The sequence below is a fragment of the Sciurus carolinensis genome, chromosome 10 (genome assembly GCF_902686445.1).
Source record: "Sciurus carolinensis chromosome 10, mSciCar1.2, whole genome shotgun sequence".
Lineage (NCBI taxonomy): Eukaryota > Metazoa > Chordata > Mammalia > Rodentia > Sciuridae > Sciurus > Sciurus carolinensis.
In genome coordinates this window covers 37004462-37030239 of record NC_062222.1, presented here as the reverse complement: position 1 = coordinate 37030239, position 25778 = coordinate 37004462, and the positions used below count along the sequence as shown (strand labels likewise).

General features: G+C 36.2%; 1 protein-coding gene across 2 annotated transcripts in view; it reads left to right on the top strand.

Moving 5' to 3' along the window:
- The window catches only part of Fstl5 (follistatin like 5), a 776424-nt gene that overhangs the window by 385867 nt on the left and 364779 nt on the right, over positions 1-25778 (top strand). For both annotated transcript variants that reach the window (XM_047567007.1, XM_047567006.1), the window contains exon 5: positions 4767-4963. In XM_047567007.1, the coding sequence (XP_047422963.1) occupies positions 4767-4963 (197 nt within the window). The remainder of the gene's footprint in view (positions 1-4766; positions 4964-25778) is intronic.

Here is a 25778-nt window from a genome sequence, read left to right as displayed (position 1 = left end):
AGTTATCAAGCTCAGAAGCCATAATGGAGACTCAAATGCATATTGTTAAGTGAAAAAAAGTCAATCTAAAATAGCTGCCTACTGACAGAGTGTAGCTATATGACCTTGTGGCAAAATTATGGACACAGTACAGTGGTTGATAAAGATCTCTTTTTGATTTTGTTCTGCTTATTTTTAGTCAAGATAATTTTAGTTCTTTTATGTGCATAATTTAACAATTTAAATTAACATAAGCATTATAATTTTCCATACTGAATTTGATTCATATACAAATATTAAATCAATCAACTAAAGTTGTGACATATTCTACGTATGCCACAAATTAAATGTGCTACAAACATAAAATACTTACCTAAAACATTTTAAAGTGTTTTATTAGCAATTGTTAAATAGTTTGAAGGAAAAGTAGCTCCAATATACCTTTTGATGTATGAATAAAATTGACATCCAAATGAAAACATTTCATGTTTATTTTTTGGGTTTTAAGATTTCAGCTTATATTGGAATCAAAATAATCAAAGTGTAACAATAAATGTTAAAAAGAGAAAAATTATATTCTTATCTGCTTTTGATTAAATATTTTGTTTTAAAAGGAATTGGTACTTTTTACTGGAGAATGGCAGGGAAGGAGAAAAGTGTAATTTCAAAGAGATAAGAACAAATCACAGCCTTTGCAAAACCTATTATACTAAGCAAAATTGATATAATCTATAATTTTTAGCACTTATCATGTACTCAGAACTGATGGTTGCACTATCAGATATATAAAATGTAATTATCCACAGTTCTGTGGAGACTTGGAGAGGCACTGCCAGCAACACAGGTGCAGGCATTTGAGTGTCAGCGATTTTGCATACTTCCAGGCTCCACAAGGCCAAATGAATTCTAACTGCCCTTCCAATGACTCTGAGTCAAGAATCAGCACACTCCCAGTGTCACTGCACCCAGGGGAAGTAAGATGATGTGCAGATATAAAAAAAAATAGGAGCTTTGTCTTGTTTACCAGATTACTGTCCATGTCAAGCACAGGAATAGCAGTGTGAATTTCTTACTCATCTCCCAGACAGGAAGTGAATCCAGGAAAACATTTTTCCTCCTAGCTTGCTAATCCAAAAAGGGTAGTCGATTAGGTTTTGGAAGAAGGATGCTGCCAATGCAACCAAACAAACAAACAAAATCTGCATACCTACCTGATGGGGGATAGGGTTTTTTTTTTTTTTTTTTTTCCTTTTTTTGCAGTGGTAGGGATTGAACCAGGGGCCTTGTACTTCCAGGCAAGCTCTCTACCAACTGAGCTATATCCCCAGCCCTGGGAAAGGGCTTAATGTTGAAATATCTATTCTTTTTTGTTAACTGCACTAGTTCTTTTGCTTTCCCATCAATCATTATTAAAAAGAGTTTATGTGATTAAACACAGTAAATTATTAAAGTGCTATGCTTAATGTTTTTAATTCCTCACATTGTGCTTAACCCATTGTAATATGAAATATGCTTCATTTATTCACTAAAAATCTGTGAAGTCACCTATTAAAGTCTACAATTAAAGTCTCCACTATGAAGAATGCAAAGGACATATTTTACTTTTTACCCTATTTTCAATCTGAAACACTAGACTTTCACATCTCTGTCTTGTAAGGTTTTCCGGGATTCACTTTTGTTCTTTACTTTTTCATAATTTGTATAGTACCTCTCATGTACTTAATTGTTTTTTCCTTTCAGTGAATTCTTTTTTTATCTATTGTAATAACAGCAGGTGTATTTCTGGAGTTTATTATTATATTCATTTTATCACTTTACAAATAATCCTTCAACAAATTCACTGAATCCATGTAAAAGTTGATATTTCACTATTGAATGGCCATGTAAAACTCAGTTCTCATGATCAGAGTAAATAAAGTTGGAGGATAAAAGAGATGATTTTTGCTTTAAAATCATTCAGCTCTAAGTGAGACTCATACCCCTAGACCTATGGAGTAAAAGTTGCTTTGATCCTCTTCATTTTATCTTTCATTTCATTTCATCTACATTTCATCTTCTTACACATATTCCTGTGAATAAATCCTGTGATGCTAAAAACAAATCATTCTGACCCATTCCAGCTCTGTAACCTTGAATATGTTACTCTATCTGTGCCTTCATTCTTCATCTATAAAAGGTATTTGCACTTATGTATAAACTGAATTAATATGTATAAAGTTCCTAGTGAATAGAAAGCCTTCATTACTAAAAGAAATTTGTGACAGATTTATATTAAATTTATGTATTTTACAAAGTTTTACATAATTTTATACATGTTTATGGTTTATTTACATAGAATGTGAATGTTGTAACTGTAGTGTTTATATTATTATTTCCTTTGGATTGCCAGTTACCACCCCAATGCCTGGAATTGAGAAGAGATTCACAACAATTTGGAGAATAGAAACATTAGTGAGAATATAATGATCACATTCTTTTGATTATATTAAAATTAGAGTATGACAATCCAAACTCTTATCCCCTCCTTCAACCTTAAATCTTAGTTAAATGTTTTCAGGGCTTAAATCCTGTTTCACATCTGCTTCTCACTGACTTTCTGATGTCCCCATTGCCTGTAATCTCAAGCTAACCATCTTATCCCACCATCCTCTGCCCTCTGGCACTCAGAAGAAATCAAGGAGATACAGATCCAGAGAACCAAGATAGGACTTTTGGAATGGTCTACTATTCCTTTTCCCTTTCTTTCATCATATATCCCTCTCCTACCTGATGCAATCATGTGTGTATATATAAGCACAAATACATTTATTTTAAGATTCCTTTTGTGATCCTTTCCCAGACACCAAAATTGCTAGCTATGACTCCGGATTTGATTACTTCTCTCTTTTGTCAGTGAGTTCTTTGCTATTATGAAAACATATTCTTATTATTATTCTGCAGTGAGAATGAAATAATGCAAAATTGACTTAATCTTTAGCATCAAGTTTACACTTTGTTGTAAAAAGGAACTTCTTGACAGGATTGCTAAACACTAAAATTGCTGAACAACAGTAGTCATTTCAATGTCTGAGAAAGACGATAGTCTCTCATCTCTCTAGAATAGATTGTTTTCCATCTTGTCTTGAAAGAGAATGAAACTTTGAATACTGTTTTTCAACCCCAGACTTCTCTGACATATATATAAGCATCTTTAGAAATCTTCTTTTAAAATTGTAGATGCTGTCAAACCCTAATTGTTAAAATCGACCATAATTATAAAGCTAGGATTTTTTTTTCTCCTAAGAATATGTTTTTCAAAATTCTCAGCTAATATAATACCTACTGTTTCACTTGCAAATTATATTATGTTCCATATTTTATATATTTTATATCACACTTGCTATCAGCACTGTGGATTTCATTTCCATACACTATTTTTAAAGACCATTGTTAGAGGCCATTATAAGTAAAATCCTTTGTAAAATAATTATGTGATGATGCTAGAAAATTTGTAGTAGTTTTTTGGGTTTTTCCTTTGTTTTCTTTTATCTTTTGAGATCCTTTAAACCAAACAATTATTTTCCTTAACCATGATTATCACTGCCCACCGCCTGCAGAGGCAATGATAACGCGTACGCTTCCTTTTCACACGAACAAAAAAGCCCAAAAGACAAAGACCAACGAACGACGACGACGAACGACGAACAACGAACGATGAACAACAAACAATGCCCAACAAACAATGCTCTTTATTCGAGGAAGTGTCTGGGTTATATAGCAAGCATAAGCCAATCAGAGTTAGCCTGAGATATTAGCCTATCAAGGATCAGTCTCTAGGCAGTTACAAGAATCACCTCATATACAGCAGCCAATCAGAGTTCTGGGATATTAGCCTATCAAGGATCAGTCTCTAGGCAGTTACAAGAATCACCTCATATACAGCAGCCAATCAGAGTTCTGAGATATTAGCCTATGAAGGATCAGTTTACAGCAGCCAATCAGAGTTACTATAAGTACGGCTTATTCTGGCAAGTGGCCAGGCGCCATCTTAGAGATCAGGCCAGGGTGCGGCTCTGGGGCCCTCAGAACCCGCCCCTGACACATGATGTTACCAGTATTGTGATGGATTTACAGAAGAGATACTGTTACCTCAATAGCTTATATTTTAGTACAGGGATAAGATTTTCAAGGTTTAAACTTTAGAATACAACATGCAAATATATATCACGTTATGCACTATATACCCTAAAAGGACAGAGAAATGAATGGCAATACATACAGTTTTTAGATGAATACCATTATGAGCTTAAATGCCATTAAGAATAGTTGAGGTTAGGAAGAGAAAATGTTAAATATAGATAGATGGATACATCAGTAATGTCTACAAAATAAACCAAAATGTCTAAAACATTTCAGTTTTAAATTGTGGTATAATTGTTTGAAGTCATATATAAATGAGTTTAAGTGCAATATCAAGTATAGTCTAACCTTCATTTCTTCACCTGTAAAACTATCAATATAGAGATGTATGATGAGGATTAAAATTGAGACAATGTATTTAAACTGTGAAGCCACTTGGAATTATCATGTTTTTTTCTATGTCCTGCAAAGAATCAATGAGAGTCTACAGTGAATATGTTATTATTAGGTCCATTCCTTTTTACTTGTCCATGTTGTAAAATATACAAAATTGTAAAGTAAACATCATGTACTTCATACATTGTCTGTATTAATCAGTTTCTAAATATTAACAAATTATTTATTTTCAATAATATTGCTCTGAAAATAACTTAGTTCTTTTGTTACAGGCGATAACTGCAAGAGCACTGAATACAGCAAGATGAAAAGCATGCTTTTAGATTTACAAAATCAAAAATATATTACCCAAGAAAATGAAAATCCTAACGGCGATGACATATCTCGGAAGAAGCTGTTGGTGGATCAAATGTTTAAGTATTTTGATGCAGACAGTAATGGACTTGTAGATATTAATGAACTAACTCAGGTATGATTCATGATTAAATAAGAAACCTTACTTAAATGCAGCATAAACAATATATTTACAATTGTTGGAATTTATAATAAATATATACCTAATCAGTTTATCAGAGTGTGAGAATATAAATTTAAAAGAAATATTACTTTATCATAAATATTATTTTCAATAAACATTTATATTTTACAGTTTAAAAAGAGGTAAGTACTTTTGATGATTTTTTACACCTTAAATCTCAAAAGTAATTACAATTTTTCTGTCTAAGAGATTTTATAAGGTCACTGCTGATATGTTCTGGAACCTATGTAATCTTTAATTTCTATCAATCAATGAAAGCTGATTTATGAATTTTTCATAGACCTAGGTAAACAACAACTGAGCACATCTCTTGCACAATATGTAAATAAATGATGTGAGGTAGTATTGAATTATTAAGATAACCCAGCACTTTTCAGTAATCAAGGATCAATTATAACACATTCAATTTTGAAAATTTTTTCATACAGATGATATGCATTAAAATTATTAAAGAGAAGAAATTAAAAACAGAAGGTCTTTTATTTATTTATTTTTTCTACCAGCGGCTAAACCCAGGGGTGCTTAGCCACTGAGCCATATGCCCAGTCTTTTTTTTTTTTTTTTCAATTTAGAGATAGGGTCTCGCTAAGTTGCTGAGACTGGTTTTGAACTCACTTTGAACTCAGAGGCCTCCTGCCTCAGCCTCCCAACTTGCTGGGATTACAGGTGTACACCACCATACCATGCCATGTTCAGAAGGGTTTTCTTTTGAACCATCTTGGCAAAACACAGTTTATACGTATCAGTGATATCTGAACACTTGTTTAAAGGAAACAAAACATGATTTAATAATCTTAATTAGTTGTCTTGAGTAGTGGAAATGCGAAATACAGTAGACAAGATTTCTCCAAAACTGTGGACACATCCTATGGAGTAATAAAGAGGAGAGACCAGATTGGGAGACAGAAAAATAACAATAGAAGCAATAAATTTTGCTGATTCCTTGCTGATTTCTGTAACATATTTTGGACTGTATTTTGTACTTACAGTGGACATAGGTTTCAGGGCTAAAGTTAGAGGAGGCAATTTCCATAACATTATGGCATCTTTTATAGTTAATTTTATGGTATATTTTAAAAACTTGACACTTCCTGTCTTCACATTTATGCGATGTGTATACAAGAAGTCCATGAAAGGAATATGCTAGGAATATCATGTTTACTGACTTCCTTTTGTACACATTATATTTAACTGCAAAAGGACATCTTGGTTACTTCCAAGTGTTGACATATACTAATATAGCTGCGATCAGTACGCATGTGTAGGCTTTTGTGTGGACATGTGCTTTCAACTACTTTGGGTAAATATCAAGTAGCATGATTAACAGAGAGTATGGTAAGAATATGTTCTGTGTAATAAGAAACCCACTGGACTTTGCTGAAGTAGCTATACCATTTGATTCAGTAATGGATGAGAGTTTCTTTTGCTCCATATTCCCACCTGATTTTGTCAGAGTTCTGAATTTTTACCATTGTAATAGGTGCTTAATAGTATCTTGTAGTAGTTTTAACTTGAATTTCCCTGATGACAAATGTCTTCACCATATCCAAGGTCATGTAGCATTTCATAATTTTGTATTTCACATTTAGGTACATGATCCATTTTCAGTCACTTTTGTGAGGAGTCCAAGTTCTATATTCACTTTCTTTTTTTTTTTTTAATCATTAGATGTCCAGTTGTTCTAGCATAATTTGTTGAACAGATAAACTTTGTCCCATGGCATTGCCTATGTGCCTTTGTCAAAGAACAGTTGAATATATTTAGGAGAGTCTGTATCTAGGCCTTTTATTCTGTTCCATTGACCTATTAACCTTTTCTTTTCACCAATAATACATTGTCTTGATTACGATAGCTATATAATATGTCTTGAAATTGGGTTAAGTCCTACTTTGTTCTTCTCCTTCAATATTGTAATGTCTCTTCTGAGTCTTTTGCCTTTTCAGGTGAGCTATGGACTTAGTTTTTTTGATATCCAGAAAATTACTGGCTAGAATTTTGATTGGGGTTCCTTTTACTCTATAGATCAAGTTGAGAAGAACTGATATCTTGACAATATTGAGTTACTATTCATGAAGATGGAATAGTTCTCCATTTTGTTGATTCTTCTTTTATTTCATGGCTTTCTTTATATATATTTTATGCATATTTTAATATATTTGTAGCTGGGTATTTCATTTTAAAAAGAAGTGCTAATTTGAATTGCATTTTTTTTCAATCTCAATTGTACTTATTCAAATCTCTTGCATCTAGGACAGCAATAATCTTTTGTTTATTATAAACTTAATATAATTTTTCTGGAATTTTTTTGTTAATTCTTTAAGATTTTCTACATATACCAACTTGACATTTGAACAAAGACAATTTTGTTTTTTCCTTCCCTATCTGTGCACCTTTAATTTCCTTATTTTATCTCACTGTATTAGCTAGGAATTCAGTATAATGTTGATAAGAAGTGGTGAGAAGGAACATTTTTGCCATATTGCTGGTTTCAATGCAAAAATTTTGAGTTTCACACTATTAATTATGATGTTAACTGTGGATTAATTTGTGGTCCTAACTATTCTTTTTCAGGTTAGGTCAGTTCCCCTGTATTCATAGTTTATTTAGAGTTTCTATCCTGAATGTATGCTGAATGTTGTCAAATACTTTTTCTACATGCATTTATATGATTATATGATTTTTCTTATTGAGGCTGTAGATATGATAGATTACATTGTTTGACTTTTGAATGCTCTTCCAGCTTTACACCCTGGAAGAAATACCCAATTTCTTTGTGTAATTATTTTTATATATTATTGAATTGATTTGTTAATAATTTGTTGAAGATTTTCCCATGTATGTTCATAAGAAATATTTATCTGTAGTTTTTTTTTTTTAATTTTGGTGTTGGTGCTTGATAAATGGAGGTCCCATAAAATAAGGCAGGAAGTATTCTCTCTTCTGAGAGAAATTATACTGAATTGGTTTAATATTTCTTAAATGTTTGGTAGAATTCACAGTGAAGTGATTTCAACCTGATACTCTCTGTTTTGCAAGGTTATTAATTAGTGATTCAATTTCTTTAATAGATACAGATGCATTCAGACTTTCCTCTTGCAAGAATTTTGAAAAATTGTATCTAAAAGGATCTACGTTATCAAATTTGGGGGATAGAGTTGTTCTTAGTATTCCTGAAATTTCCTTTTAATCTGAATAGGATCTTTAGTGATGCTTCTTCTGAATACATCCTACACCATAGTAGTCACTCCTTCCTTTAGTAATATGTAGTAGAAATGTCAGTATCGCATTCATCAATACTCAAATATGACAAAAAGAGGGTTCTAATGGTTTCCCCAGAAAAACCATACATTTTTGATTATTGATAACACAAATATTATTTTTGATTTTTTGTTTCAAGTTACAGGTGCTTTTTAAGAACTTCTATGTCAAGTATTATAATCTTTATTACACATTCATAAACTTGGAAGCATGTAATATCATAATCTAAAATTTAAAAATAATTTAACTTAAAGGAATAAAAGGAAAAGGTCTTAATAGTATCTGCTAATTCACAAGTTATTATTATTAGAGAATGTAATATATAACTAAAACACTTTCAGCCACAAATTAAAGAATATAGCTCATTTGTGAAGTTTTATAAATACAGCATGAAAGCTTGCTGCACACATTCTATTCTTACTGCACATAATGAAGATATATTACAGTTTTTCTTGTATATTTTCAAGAAAATTAGTGTCCAGAGTCCTCTTTGTATAGAGAAAAGACATATTAACAAGCAGCACTTAATAGGGTAAAATCTTTAACATCCCAGTTAGTAACTTGTTATAGCAAACAATTGTTGCTAAAATGAACTGACCAGTTGTAGAAATAGACTTCATTCAGTCCACCTCTTCATAACTCTTTTAGCATAAATGTCAGTTACTATACATTTAGTCCTTCAGTCTGAGACTGATTTTTATGTGTAGAAAATATTCAACAATAAAATGCAAATGCATTACAAAGTAAAATTTTAAACTTTCAAAAGAATGGTATTTAATGAAATGGATAACATTGGTGTTAGAACATTTGACAAATTCGTCACTGACATTTGAATGTCTGAAAGGTTTTAGAAATGAAGTAGGTGGACTGGTAGCAAGCCTATACTTCCTGTGACTTGGGAGACTCATGCAGGATTGCAATTTTGAGGCCAGCCTCAGTCACTTATTGAGATTCTGTGTCAAAATTGAAAAATGAAAGTGCTGAAAATGTACCCCAGTGTAGAATGACCCTAGGTCCAATACATTGGAAGGAAGAAAGATTAATGACCAACTTTTTATATAAAGGAGACCAGACTTCTTCTGAGTGGCTTATTCACATGGATTGTGAAGTCACTAAGGACATTGAAAGAGTAGGGTTGCATAGAAATACCTAAGGTCAAATGGATATGGGAGAAAAATCAGTCTCCAATTAATGAATTAAAATTACTGGGAAAATGATTTTATTAAATAGCCATATTTTGTTAAAGTCAATATGGGGATGAACATGTTTTTGTAAGAGATTGAAGGCAAATAATTTTTTAATCAACAAGCAGGATTTTGAGAGGGCAAATTATGGGTTTGGTTTGGGAGTAGTAATGATTGAGCCAAATGGGGATTAGGTCAAATTTAGAAATATGCAAAGCAATACAGGGAGACTTGGACTTCATAAAGCCACAGAGGTAAGCCAGGGAAAGCAGCAGAAGGGGATTTGTATAAATTTGTCACTTCCAGTGCAACCATTTACCCACTTTCTGGAACTGGGCTGATGAGGGGATTGGAAAAAAGAGAAAATAGAGAAAGGGGGACCTCTGACCTCTGATGGAGGATGACCGTCAATGAGCAGCCTCTGTACGTTTATTTTATAGGGGTTTTTACCTCAAAGGGATTCATTGTGAGAAAGTTGCTTTAAAACAGAACCGAAGGGCTGGGGTTGTAGCTCAGTGGCAGAGCACTTGCCTAGCCTGTGCAATGAACAGGGTTGGATTCTAAGCCCCATATATAAATAAGTAAATTAAAGATCCATTGACAACTAAAAATTATTAAAAACAAAACAAAGCAAAACAGAACCAAGGTCAAAAGTTTGAACAGCCTAACTACACCATCAGTTTGTACCCTCATTCTTCAACCCCTGGGTGACTGGTACCTGAATCTCAGGTCATGAACTAATAAACATCATGGCAAACACAGAATTTCCCTTTAAACAGGGCATCACCAGACAACCTGCATACTTCTTGGCACCTTTGCACCAAGAAATTAACAAGGGCAGTGTCAGCCCCTGTCTCTGGGGGCTGTCATTGTCAAAGCAATGATTCATTCACTACTCCCGACACAAATTGTCCCCCAGAAGAAAATGGGCAATTATTTCTCAATTCATACCTTAGTTCTCCCTTATCTGGCAGGTGATATGTTCTGATTCCTGAAAGGATGCCTGAAACAACAGATAATGCTGAACACTACAGATACTGTGTTTTTCTATACATGCACATCTGTGATGAATTTTAGTATCAGTTGGTCATAGTAAAATTTAATGGGAATGAAACTGAAGTTTTGAGATTAAACTCTATTTTCAGCTTCTGCTGGTGTGTAGGGTCTGCATAAATTTGCAAGCCTCTGCAAGCGGGAAGTGTTGCAACTCTTACTGGAGAGCGATATCCTCCAGTTTTGAGGCAAACCCCAGAAGCTCACCATCAATTTCTTTTTCTTTCCGGGTTCTTGTCTCATGGATTTGAAGAATGAATTCCACAGACAAGGATGTGTTAAGAGAAGATTTTATGGAAGAATAAAAACAGGAACTCATGCAATGCAAGAGGGGACCTGTAGTAGGTTTTCTCATTCCAAGTGTGTTTATGTAGCACTTAGGTCACTGCCATTGGTTCAAATTTATGCTATTTTGGGTTTGGAAAATAATAATTCTATTGGTTAGCCCTAAGTCTGATTCAGGTTTGCTTTAATTCCATTTCCGCCCCCCTGCTTCCGGGAGGTTAACGTCATTGAATTGCGCATGTTCAGTGGGGTGTTTGGTGCACCGGGCATCCACATAGTGTGTGTAAGCCAGGCTGCCACAAGGTGACATGTTGGCTGCCCAGCTCCTTTGTGCTAACCCGTTGAGTCTCAGGAGGCCCATGCTTCCATGGCAGGCTTTGTACCGCGGCAGGTAGGGTGCTTGCTGCCTGTGCTTTTCAGCCAGCACAACCACCGCCCTGCTGCTTCACCGCCTGGGAGCTTCTTTGTAGAGACCAGTTGGCTGACTGCACCACTTGGTGGCTGGGGAGCCAGGTCAGTAATAACTAATAAAATAGGACTATTTTTACCGTGTGAAGTAACTAAAATTGCCAGCATCATTACTTTTGTATTTGGGGCGATTATTAAATAAAATAAGTTACTTGAGCACAAACACTGCAATATCAGAACAGCCCATATGTAACCTAGTAACTAATGTGAGGGTGAATCTACAAATTGAATATGCAGGACAAAGGGATGATGTATGCCCCTTGTTTAGTGACCCTGTATGGTGAGAAATTCCATTATGCTATTCAGATAACAAGTCATTTACTTCTATAATTTTTAATTTATTATTTCTGAACCATAGTGAGTAGCTGAAACTATGGAAAACAAAGCCACAGTTAAGGGAGGATTATAGTAAATTTAGTTCTACAGGTAGGAAGAGTGGATATACTGTAGAATTTACTAGGTAGAATGGCAATTTGACTTTGTTAACAGTTTACATACAGTATTTAAAGTAAAAGTGTGCCAACAAATTGGAAAATCTATTTCTTTGGCTTTTCCCCGTTTGAAAATATAATGTCAGTAAGCAAAGTCATTCCCTTGTGATTTCAAGTTTAAATAAGCAGCTGCATCAAGTATATTCGCTTATGTTTTTCTCCAGATTCTGTCATCTTAATAAGCTGATTCGCATTAGAAATGCATATTAGAATGAAATGTTTTCCTAATGTGCATACATGCCAACTCTTTATTAAAATAATAAAAAGAACTACGTGCTCACAGAATTTAGATTATGTTATACATATTTGACTTAAAAAGCCATTTGCTCAATGACTACTATATGTGACTACATTTACAAAATTAAATAAAAAGCAAGAATAAATAAGAGTTGGAATTTTCAAGCTAACATCATGGGCATAGCAATCATGTTTTTGCAATATTTGAATGCATCAAGTATTTACCTTTACACATTATTATAATTGTTACATAGAGAAAGGACCCAGTTAATCTTTATTTTTAATTGATGAAGACTATTACAGTTTTAAAACTTTTCTGAAAAGTGCTACATCTAGTCAGCACATTTATTTGCTATGAGATTAGTAAGAGTTGTTTTGTCTCACAGATAAAAAGTTGTTTCAGTGGGAAAAAATTAAACACAAATGAATAAGCACTGTTTATGGACAGAGAAGTGAGTTAAGTGAAGATTTTCAGGGAATGCCATGGTAATTAATTCTACATGACATAATAGGGAAAAAAGCACAAAGGAATTTGTCCAAATCATCCCTTAGAGAAGAATAGATAACTTTTTTTTTTTTTTCATTTAAAAGCCCATAATCCTATTAGGTAGCTGAAAACCAGGGCTTGACTTAGAATGGCATTGTCAATGCCCGTACACAATGAGAGAAAGTTCCATGTGCTGCTGTGAATGTATATTTATTCGACTGCTGTTGGGTAGAATAGATGACTGTTTTATCTAGGGTCCCTTTTAACTATGCAGCTTCCTACTTGACTTTTAGTCTGGATGATCTGCGCAGTCTTGAATGTGGGGTGTTAAAGTTCTCAACTATTACTATTTTTGGAGTCTCTTTCTCCCTTTAGGTCTAGTAAACTTTTACTACTGCCATTTTCTTATTTTCTTTTTTTTTTTTTTCTCCATCATTAAGAGTCTTCCTTTGTGATTAAGTGGTTTTTCTTTTATAGTATATTTTAATTCCTTGCTTAATAATTTGTAGGTATCTAGTATACAGTTTTTGCTTTGTGATTACCATGAGACCTAAAAAAAACTATCTTTTGATTATAACAAGCTATTTTAAAATAACAGCAAATTAACATTGATGTAAAAGATAAGAAAATAAATAAAAAGGAACGAATGTGAATAAAAACCTTTACACTTGCACTCTCTTTCTACCCACAGTTTGAATTTTGATGTTGCGATTTACGTGTTTTTGTGTTGCTTATAACTTAAAACTAGGCAATAAATAAAATGTTAATGTAGTAATTATATTTCTAATTATGCTGGATTGTAGTTTTAAGAGAAAGTATGTAAATATTTTTGCACCACATTTACAATATTGGAGCATCGTGAATTTGTAGTTACTAGTATCAGTGCGTTTTATGCCTTCTGGTTATTATATTGTTTTCCAGTTTGTAGAACTTCCATTAGCATAGTTATTCTGGGGATATCACTCTTGATTACCAGTGTTTCTCAGTGTGACTATCTCATTGCACTTCCTGTTTACCTCTTAGGTGATGATATGAAGACTGCTGTCAGGCAATTGGAATACATTTTTGTGTTAATTGCTTATTTTCTATTGCTGCTTTCAGATTTCTCTTTGTCTTTGACCTTTTTTTTTTTTATTGTAAACAAATGGGATACATGTTGTTTCTCTGTTTGTACATGGCGTAAAGGCATACCATTTGTGTAATCATAAATTTACATAGGGTAATGTTGTTTGATTCATTCTGTTATTTTTTTCCCCTTACCCCCACCCCTCCCAACCTTCTTTTCCCTCTATACAATCCTTCCTTCCTCCATTCTTGCCCCCTCCCTAACCCTAACTCTAACCCTAACACTAACCCCTCCCACCCCCATTATGTGTCATCACCAACTTATTAGTGATATCATTCGTCCATTGGTTTTTTGAGATTGGCTTATCTCACTTAGCATGATATTCTCCAGTTTCATCCATTTGCCTACAAATGCCATAATTTTATCATTCTTTATGGCTGAGTAATATTCCATTGTATATATATATATACCACAGTTTCTTTATCCATTCATCAATTGAAGGACATCTAGGTTGGTTCCACAATCTGGCTATTGTGAACTGAGCAGCTATGAACATTGATGTGGCTGTATCTCTGTAATATGCTGATTTTAAGTCCTTTGGGTATAGGCCAAGGAGTGGGATAGCCCGGTCAAATGGTGGTTCCATTCCAAGTTTTCTAAGGAGTCTCCACACTGCTTTCCAGGTGGCTGCACTAATTTGCAGCCCCACCAGCAATGTATGAGTGTACCTTTCTCCCCACATCCTCGCCAACACCTGTTGTTGCTTGTATTCTTGATAATCGCCATTCTAATTGGGGTGAGATGGAATCTTAGGGTGGTTTTGATTTGCATTTCTCTTATTACTAGAGATGTTGAACATTTTTCCATATGTTTGTTGATTGCTTGTATATCTTCTTCTGTGAAGTGTCTATTCATTTCCTTAGCCCATTTGTCAATTGGATTATTTGCATTTTTGGTGTAGAGTTTTTTGAGTTCTTTATAGATTCTGGAGATTAGCGCTCTATCTGAAGTATGATTGGCAAAGATTTTCTCCCACTCTGTAGGCTCTTTCTTCGCATTGCTGATAGTTTCCTTTGCTGAGAGAAAGCTTTTTAGTTTGAATCTATCCCAGTTATTAATTCTTGCTTTTATTTCTTGTGCTATGGGAGTCCTGTTGAGGAAGTCTGGTCCTAAGCCGACATGTTGAAGCTCTGGACCTACTTTTTCTTCTATAAGATGCAAGGTCTCTGGTCTGATTCTGAGATCCTTAATCCATTTTGAGTTTAGTTTCGTGCATGGTGAGAGATATGGGTTTAGTTTCATTCTGTTGCATATGGATTTCCAATTCTCCCAGCACCATTTGTTGAAGAGGCTATCTTTTCTCCATTGCATATTTTTGGCCCCTTTGTCTAGTATGAGAAAATTGTATTTATTTGGTTTGTGTCTGTGTCCTCTATTCTGTACCATTGATCCACCTTTCTATTTTGGTACCAATACCATGCCGTTTTTGTTACTATTGCTTTGTAGTAGAGTTGAAGATTTGGTATTGCCATACCCCCTGCTTCACTCTTTCTGCCAAGGATTGCTTTAGCTATTCTGGGTTTTTTATTCTTCCAGATGAATTTCATAATTGCTTGCTCTATTTCTGGAAGGTACATCATTGGGATTTTAATTGGAATTGCATTGAATCTGTATAGCACTTTTGGTAGTATGGCCATTTTGACAATATTAATTCTTCCTATCCAAGAACATGGGAGATCTTTCCATCTTCTAAGGTTTTCTTGAATTTCTTTCTTTAGTGTTCTGTAGTTCTCATTGTAGAGGGCTTTCACCTCTTTTGTGAGATTGATTCCCAAGTATTTTATTTTTTTCGAAACTATTGTGAATGGGGTAGTTTTCCTGATTTCTCTTTCTGAAGATTCATCGCTTATGTATAAAAATGCCTTAGATTTATGTGCATTGATCTTATATCCCGCTACTTTACTGAATTCACTTATGAGATCTAAAAGTTTTCTGGTGGAATTTCCTGGTTCCTCTAAGTATACAATCATATCATCAGCAAATAGGGATAGTTTGAGTTCTTCTTTTCCTATTTGTATCCCCTTAATTTCTTTGGTCTGTCTAATTGCTCTGGGTAGAGTTTCAAGGACGATATTGAATAGAAGTGGTGAAAGAGGGCATCCCTGCCTTGTTTCAGTTTTTAGAGGAAATGCTTTCAGTTTTTGACCATTGAGAATGATATTAGCCATGGGCTTAGCGTAGATGGCCTTTACAATGTTAAGGAATGTTCCCACTATCCCAATTTTTTCTAGTGTTTTGAGCATGAAGGAATGCTGCATTTTATCAAATGCTTTTTCTGAATCTATCGAAATAATCATGTGATTCTTGACTTTAAGTCTATTGATATGGTGAATGACATTTATTGATTTCCTGATGTTGAACCAACCTTGCATCCCTGGGATGAAACCCACTTGACCATGGTGCACTATCTTTTTAATATGTTTTTGTATGCGATTTGCTAAAATTTTGTTGAGAATTTTTGCGTCGATGTTCATTAAGGATATTGGTCTGAAATTTTCTTTCCTCGATGTGTCTCTGTCTGGTTTAGGTATCAGGGTAATATTGGCTTCATAGAATGAGTTTGGGAGGGTTCCCTCCTATTCTATTTTATGGAATACTTTGAGAAGTATTGGAATGAGCTCTTCTTTAAAGGTTTTGTAGAACTCGGCTGAGAACCCATCTGGTCCTGGACATTTCTTTGTTGGTAGGCTTTTGATGACTTCTTCTATTTCATTACTTGAAATTGGTCTATTTGAATTGTGTATGTCCTCCTCTTTCAGTTTAGGCAATTCATATGTCTCTAGAAACCTGTTGATGTCTTCATAATTTTCTATTTTGTTGGAGTATAGATTTTCAAAATATCTTCTAATTATGTTTTGTATTTCAGTCGTGTCTGTTGTGATATTTCCTTGTTCATTCCGAGTTTTAGTGATTTGGGTTTTCTCTCGTCTTCTCTTTGTTAGTGTGGCTAAAGGTTTATCAATTTTGTTTATTTTTTCGAAGAACCAACTATTTATTTTGTCAATTTTTTATATTGTTTCTTTTGTTTCAATTTCGTTGATTTCAGCTCTGAGTTTAACTATTTCCTGTCTTCTACTACTTTTGGTGTTGGTCTGTTCTTCTTTTTCTAGGGCTTTGAGCTGTAGTGTTAGGTCGTTAATTTTTTGAGTTTTACTTCTTTTATTAAATGTGCTCCATGAAATAAATCTTCCTCTAAGTATTGCTTTCATAGTGTCCCAGAGATTTTGATATGATGTTTCTTTGTTCTCGTTTACCTCTAAGAATTTTTTAACTTCCTTCCTAATATCTTCTATTATCCATTCATCATATAATAGCATATTGATTAATCTCCAGGTGTTGGAGTAGTTTCTGTTTTTTACTCTTTCATTTATTTCTAACTTCAATCCATTATGATCTGATAGAATACAAGGTAGTGTCTCTATCTTCTTGTATTTGCTGACATTCGCTTTGTGGCATAATATATGGTCTATTTTAGAGAAGGATCCATGTGCTGCTGAGAAGAAAGTGTATTCGCTCTTGGTTGGATGGTATATTCTATAAATGTCTGTTAAGTCTAAATTATTGATTGTGTTATTGAGATCTATGGTTTCTTTGTTCAATTTTTGTTTGCAAGATCTGTCCAGTGGTGAGAGAGGTGTGTTAAAATCACCTAGTATTATTGTGTTATGGTCTATTTGGTTTCTAAAATTGAGAAGGATTTGTTTGACGTACATGGATGAGCCACTGTTTGGAGCATAGATGTTTATGATTGTTATATCTTGCTGATTTATGCTTCCCTTAAACAGTATGAAATGTCCTTCTTTATCCCTTCTGACTAACATTGGTTTGAAGTCCACATTATCTGAAATGAGGATGGAAACTCCAGCTTTTTTGCTGAGTCCATGTGCATGGTATGTTTTTCCCAATCCTTTCACCTTTAGTCTATGGGTATCTCTTTCTATGAGGTGGGTCTCTTGTAGGCAACATATTGTTGGACCTTCCTTTTTAATACAATCTGCCAGTCTATGTCTTTTGTTTGATGAATTCAGGCCATTAACATTCAGGGTTATTATTGAGATATGATTTGTATTCCCGGTCATTTGGTTCATATTTAAAATTCTATTTATTTATTTATTTATTTTTTGACACATCTTGGTTCCTCCTTTATTTGACAGTTTCTTTAGGGTAATTCCTCCCTTTGCTGATTTGCTTCTTTGTTTTTTATCTCTTCCTCATGAAATATTTTGCTGAGAATGTTCTGTAATGCTCGCTTTCTTTTTGTAAATTCTTTTAGCTTTTGTTTATCGTGGAATGATCTTATTTCATCGTCAAATTTGAAGGTAAGTTTTGCTGGGTATAAGATTCTTGGTTGGCATCCATTTTCTTTCAGAGCTTGAAAAATGTTGTTCCAGGCCCTTCTAGCTTTTAGGGTCTGGATTGAAAAATCTGCTGATATCCGTATTGGTTTCTCCCTGAATGTAATTTGGTTCTTTTCTCTCACAGCCTTTAAAATTCTGTCTTTATTTTGTATGTTACGTATTTTCATTATAATGTGCCTTGGTGTGGGTCTGTTGTAATTTTGTGTATTTGGAGTCCTATAAGCCTCTTGGACTTGATTTTCCATTTCATTCTTCAGATTTGGGAAATTTTCTGATATTATTTCATTGAATAGATTATTCATTCCTTTGGTTTGTTTCTCTAAGCCTTCCTCAATCCCAATAATTCTCAAATTTGGCCTTTTCATGATATCCCATAGTTCTTGCAGATTCTGTTCATGATTTCTTACCATCTTCTCTGTTTGTTCAACTTTGCTTTCGAGGTTAAATATTTTGTCTATAATATCTGAAGTTCTGTCTTCCAGGTGTTCTATCCTATTGGTTATGCTTTCTATGGAGTTCTTAATTTGGTTTATTGTTTCCTTCATTTCAAGGATTTCTGTTTTGTTTTTTTTCAATATCTCTAACTCTTTATTGAAATGATCTTTTGCTTCCTGTATTTGCTCTTTTAACTGTCGATTGGTGCTATCATTCAATGCCTGCATTTGTTCTTTCATGTCATCGTTTGCTTCCCTAATCATTTTAATTATGTACATTCTGAACTCCCTTTCTGTCATTTCTTCTGCCATGCTGTCATTGGATTTTATTGATGTAACATCTAGAGTTGTTTGGGGTATTTTCTTCCCTTGTTTTCTCATATTGTTCAGGAATCAGTGGGTCATTAAGATATTGCCGATTTCCTCTATCGACTTATAATGTCTCTGAAGATTGCTAGTATATCCCCTCTTATCCTTCAGTAGCCTGAAGTCTTGGAGGAAGTTGATAATGCGGAGCTCCAGGAAGAAGCTGCCTCTCTAGGGGTGGTGACCCTCAGGTGGCGTATATTCCCTGCTAGTGGGCAGAGGTGCCTCCCTTGTTGACCAATGGTCATCCAACGAGGAACTAGTCTGCGGGCTGAGGCAAGTCCTGTTTGTGCCTGTGTCTCTGGTTTTACCGTCCCTGTGGGAAAACCTCACCCGGCAGGGAAGATTCACTGGGTGGGGACGTCTTGCTGATCAGTTCCCCTCCTAGAGGTTCCCCTCAATCTACAACTACCGCCTGGGCTGGGCTGTCTTCCTCTGCAATGTTCCCAGGGGCCCGGACCTACCTCCTGGGCCTGGGAGCCTCACCCTTCGCAGGCAAGTCCCCTTAGGCTGCCTCTCCCAGAGAATCTGCCCGCAGTCCTGGAAACTTTGCTCCGCCCCTAGGCGTGTCTCTGTGCGGCTCTTCCAGCAAGAAGCCACCTAGCTCCTGGGACCCTGCTCTGCACCTAATCGCCTGGCTCTGCGGCCCCTCCTCTGAGCCGCCACCTGGAGCCCCGTACAATAGCTCCGATGCCCAGAGACCCGCCACACACCTCCTCCTCCGGACAGCCGCCCAGTTTCCGACGCAGTCACTAGGAGCCCAAGCAATTCACTTCGCGTCTCCTCCTCCCCCCGCCAACCGCCCGTAGCCCTAGGCAGTCACTCCAAGTCCAAGTGACCCGCCCTGTTCCTCCTCCTCCTCCTCAGGGTAGCCCCTCGGGTGTTCAGGAGCGGTGGCTCCGAGACCAAGTGACCCACCACGCTCCTCCTCCAGGCAGGCCACCAGTGTTCAGGAGCCATCGCTTTTAGTCCAATCAGCTCACCACTCGCCTCCTCCTCTGGCAACTGCCTGTGGCTCTGATGCAGTCACTCCTAGACCAAGTGTCCCGCTGGGCTTCTCCTCTTCCTCCGGGCAACCCCCCGGTGTTTAGGAGCGGTCATTCTGAGTTCAAACAGCTCGCCACGCAGCTCCTCCTCTGGCAACCGCCTGTGGCTCTGATGCAGTCACTCCTAGACCAAGCGACCCGCCGCACTTCTCCTCTTCCTCCGGGCAACCCCCCGGTGTTCAGAAGGAGTCGTTCTGGGTCTAAATAGCTCACCACGCAGCTCCTCCTCAGGCAGCCGCCCGGAGCCCCAGTGGTTGCTCCAAATCCAAGTTCTGTGCTGAGCCGCCTCCTCTACGATCCCAGTTGTCCGTGTTTACTGCTCCTGTGGGGGGAGGGGCGTCTCACCGAGCAACTCTACTTCTCAAAGTTCCCTGCGTTCCAGGGCTACCGCCCCATCCGGGACGCCTCCCCAATGGGAGAGACTCACCCAGCGGCTTTGAGTTGGTCCCAAGTCTCTCACTATCTCCTCTTTTGAATCTTGTGTCCTGGAGCAACATGAAATGCAGCCGCCCCCTGTCCGCCATCTTGAAACTCCTGTCTTTGACCTTTAAGAGCACAATTCTAATATGTCTTGGAGTAGACTTAAAGATTGAGTAAAATCTGATTGATGTCCTTTGTCTTGCTTTACGTGGATATTTGCATCCTTCTGTAGGTTTGGGAACTTTATTTCAATAATTCAAATATTTGTTCTTTTCATGCTACCCCACAGTTTCTCTGGAATTTTCTTCATTCCTTTTCATTCTTTTCTCTTTTTATATTTTTCTTTTCCAATTGTATTTTCAAGTAGCGTATCTTCCAAGCTTACTTATTCTTTCTTCAGTTTGATTGATTCTGCTATTGATCCCTTCTTTCATGTTTTTCATTTTACTTAAAGTACTTTTCAGCTTCAGAATTTCTACTGCATGTTTTAGAATTATTTCTCTTTTAAAAAAACAATATTTGTGTATTAATATTTTTTAGTTGTCAATGGATTTTTTATTTTATTTATTTATTTATGGTGCTGAATATTGAACCCAGGGCCTCACACATGCCAGGCAAGCACTCTACCACTGAACCACAACTCCAGCCCTAGAATTATTTCTTGTGATAAATTACTAGATTGTCTCTTTTCTTTTTCTTAAAGTTTGTTGAATTTCCTTAAAATACCTATTTTAAATTGAGAGTTTATACATACCAATTGCTTTATGGTTGGTTTTGGGTATCTTATTTTATTCCTTAGGTGATTCCTGATTCCCAGACATTTTTTGATGTTTTTTGACATATATTGATGTGTGTGCATTGAACAATTAGGTATTTAATTTAGTCTCCAAAATTTGTGTTTGTTTTTACCTTTCTTTCTCGAAATTCTAAGCAGGCCATCTATCATTTTCTCTGAGCCTTTGCTAACCTCTGTTATTTCAGCAGTACATGGTCCCCTAAGTTCAGGTTTGCTGCAAGACTATGATTGATGTATTAGCACTGTTTCAATATTAGATGGTACCTAAAACCCAAGTTCGTTTCAAATTTACAACTGTTGTGTTGTCCAGGACAGATTGAAGGAGTGAATAAGAAGGGTAGTTGGTCCTGGTGAGTATCCAGTTAACACAGATGCCACACCCATAGTCATTAGGTTCTGCTCAGATCCTGGGCCTTACCATAGAAGATCTGGCTCTAGGCTCCAAAACGATGACTTGTGCCTACTTCCTTGTTTTTCCTCCAAGCAGACACTAACTCTTTTAATGTTGTGCATCCTGGAGTTGGGAGAGGAATGGAGTGGGCAATCCAGTGGTCACAGGTCATTGTAATGCTAGGTTGTGCCCAGATCCCATAGCCTTCCAGGAGCAGCACAGCACAAGGGCAGGACCAAAGTCTACACTGCTAAGACATTCCAGGTACTGTGATATATTTGTGTCCTGAGACTCCTGTAGTCAACCAGACATGACACAGGACAGAATAGAACTCTGTACAACCAGGGCTTCAGGTTTCTGCCAGTTACCAAGATGTCTCATCTGGTTGTACTAACTTTTGTGAATGACTTTTCCCCCCCTTTGGATTCAAGATTAATCTAGAAGCTCTTTCCTTAGGCACGGGCTTGCGTTCATTAGGCTCTGCCCTGTGTTGGGTTTCCCCATGGTAGGTTTAGCACTAAGCTCCAAGGCAAAGTCCTAGATTTACTTCCCTGTCTATTCCACAGCAGACAGTGTCTTTCTCCAAAGTGTTCTACCCAAGTTCAGAGGAGGAATCAGTCTTATGGTGGAGTCAATCTTATGATCACCAAAGTTCATGATAACCCTTTTTGCATCTGAAGTTTATAACTCCAGTTCCTGGGTATACCTTAGGCCTATACTACAGCTGTTAGAAATTTCGACTGATTAGGGTGGAACAGGAACCCTCCCCACTATGATGCAAAACCTCCTTCTGTCACCAGGGCTAGTTCAAAGGCTTCATCTATAGGAACTGGTCTGTAGACAGGGGCTTTGGGCTTCTTCCTGTGTTACAGTTAACTATGAGGGCCTGTTCAAGGTGTTTTGAGGCAAAAATTCTGTGTTTACTTACTCACCTTATCTTTCAGTGCATGGAGTCTTTCTCTGTGCTGTGATGTTTAAAGTCAGGAGAGGGATGGTAGACACAGTCCCTTGACTGCCAGTGCTGACTTGAGTCCAGGTACTCTATCCACAGGCACTAACTTGGAGTCCATGATGCTCTCTGTACAGTACTGGATTTCTCTGTGGCAGGTTTCCAAGTCTGATGCCTGAACTTAACTCCCTTTCTCTTCCCCATGTAGAAGGCATCTTTCTTCATATCATGTTGCTTAGAGCTAGGGAAGGGTAAAGTGGGCAAGTATTTCCATACTGTTTCAATGGGACTTTGCTTATGATTATGCCAAAATCACGTACCATGGTGTCTCATCTGGTTGTGCTAACTTTTGTGAATGATTTTTTCCCCCTTTGGTATGAATAGTTGCTAAAACTGGGGCAACTTCTCTTTGTTTATTGCACAGTCTGGTCTGCCTCTCCTCATTGGGCATGTTTTTGTCCATGTTCTTGCCTGCTGTGTTTTCAGAGCCTGAGACAGTGACTGACTTGTAGTAAGCAGAGAAAAATGGTATCTTATATGGATAGTTGAGTAAATGACTGAGGAAGAATGGAAAGGAGGAATCCTTAATCTTGGGGAGAGACAGTTGGGTTTTTTTTTTTGTTGTTGTTGCTTATTTAGGAATGGAATGTAAAGAATACAGTTGCTAAACATTGAGTCATCCCTGAGTTATAACAGTACTTATGCAAATTGACTGCTTTGTAATATTGAAATTAAATTTCCAACCTCTCTGGAATGCTGTGTGTTTGAACTCTCCTGATGCTAAACATTCTGGTCCCAACTTCCATGGAGCCCAAGAATCACCAAGTTCTTGTTGTCACCAAGAACTTGACAACAGATCAGGAAAAAAATAAAGAAAAAAATTATTTTTTGTAGCTTTAAGAAGTTTGGGATCATCTTCACTTATTTTACAATGTGCAATAAATGCAATTATGATTGGCCTCCTTGACTAAGGCATGATTATAAGGTATTTACATTTCAATAAATTCACTGTGTCTGGCTCTGTCATCAATTGTTACTTTAGAAAGAGCACATGCATTTTGATGATTGTAAAATGAGAAGTTTTTGGAACCAGTGCCCAGACAATAAATGAAAGAAGGGTAGGAAGTTACTAAGGCCCTACAAATTTGGATCCCCTGTGCCAAAGAGTGGTAATACATGCTGGAGAAGAAAATCTATTAATATATTCCATCATACTTTCTTCCCGACAGTCAAGCAAATACTTTTCAGCTATCAAAACTCAGGCAATTTAAAACAATTTTTCTGTGCTGATTAAAAGGTCACACAAACTCATCAAACTGGATACATTAAATATGTGCAGCATTTTTTGTGTATCAATTATATCTCGATAAAGTCATTAAAAAAGAAAGAAAATTCATAGGAAATTATCTCCTTCATTAGCATTACAGCAGACTCTGCCAAAGCTTCCCACCAGGAAGCCTAAGGAAGAGAATAGTTTCAGAAATTATGTTTTAAGTGGGCTATTTCATTCACCAAAAATGTTGGGAAGAGTGAACAAAAATAATCATTTGAAATAGTGAACAAAAATAATCGCTTAAAATATTAATGAATGAGAGAATACATTACTCCTGTTTGTGCCTGGGCATGCTCTACTATAGTTTTCCCAAAGCTTACTAACCAGGACCGTGAACTTCTCTGGGGTACATTTTATTATTTAAGTTAGCATTTGATCATTGTAGCAAACATCTGATTTAACCAACTCTTAGGGAGGAAAGGTTTATTTTGGCTTAGTTTCAGAGGTTTTAACCCATGTTGCATTGGTCCATTGCTGTGGAGCCTATGGTGAACAGTATTCCAAGGCAGGGAACACATGATAGAACAGAGCTGCTTGCCTCATGGTGACTGGAAAACAAAAGGGAGAACTATTAAGGGGCTAGGGTACCAATATCCACTTCAAGGGTGCACCCCAAATAACCTGATTTCTTTCCACAAGACCCCATCTTCTAATGGTTCTACCACCTCCTAATAGTACCTTAGAATGAGGACTAAACTCAATAATGGGCTTTGCGGGGACTTTCAGGATCCAAACTGTAGCACACTCATCAAAACAGCATTCCCAGCTTCAGCTGTATAATCATGATCAAATCAAGATCAAGATCAGAATAAGCCCTAGCTAGTCTAAGTTTATGCAAGATCCACCAATCAGAGAAAAGGGTAGAGGTTTGTTTTCTTGCTTTAATAAGTGAATTTAATTTGGGTAAGATATTTTAACAGAGAATACAAAAACTTTCCCCCAACTCTCCGTTTTATCCCTATTTATAAATAACTATGAAAATAAAGGTCAATAAAATATTAAAATACCTGACAAAACTCTGGTGTCACTAAATCTAAATATTACCACAGTTTCAGCAATGCAGATCTTTAGAAAGAACAGAGTGAGGTAAGATCAAATATAATGGCCCACTCCCAGCCCCCAGGAAAAGTCATTTTCTGTGATCTAACCAATAACAGATGGAGAATGACTAAAAGCTCTGCTGCTTTCTAAATAGAAAAGCAGGATTTTGTTTTCCCAATAGACTTATTAGAGAGATGGCTTTAGTCATTAGTAGTTTTGCTAATTCTTCCAGTTGGACTATGTAAAAGAATGTGGTTTAATACTCACCATCTACAGTAAATGTTTACAAGGAGCTTTAAACCTGATAAGCCTTTTTGCATTTTTCCCCTATAAGGTAGCAAGTATCAGCCTAGTCAATCAAATTTTAAATCATACCCAAGAATGGAGAATTCACAATTTATATAGGTTGTATTTAGCAGTTCATCTGTTATCAGTTCATATCCGCACTTTGGTTACTCTAGTGACCCATATGATGAGCTTCATCCCCAAAGATTTCTTGACAGTTCATGCACACTCAGTGTGATTTGTGTGAACAAATTTTCAACATGGAAATGTTCCAAAAAGGGTTAAAAATCAGCTCAAAAAATATCAGAGATTTTTCAGAAAAATGGCATCAGCAATTTGCCATTGATATTATAATGTTTGAAATGCTCCACTTTACCCAAAGAAATCATAACCTATTGTGAATGCACAGCCACAACACACACAAACTGGTGTCTGGAAGCCTGCAGCGAGTTTTTTCAAGATGCTCATTCTATGAAGAATTGTTCATTTTAATTTTAAACAATCACTTTTGAGTGTATACTGTATGTTGTCTTAAATTTTGACTTGTGTATGTGTGTGTGAGGAGGGGTAATCTTCACATTCATTTTCTAATTATGATAATTTGCCAGAAATGAGAGAGCTATTAAGTGACATTGGCAGGATCTGATTACAGAGGTGACAGACTTCAAAGACTTTTTTTGACTACACAGAACCACCTTTATAATAAAACAAAAGAAAAAGAAAACATTGTGATGCACA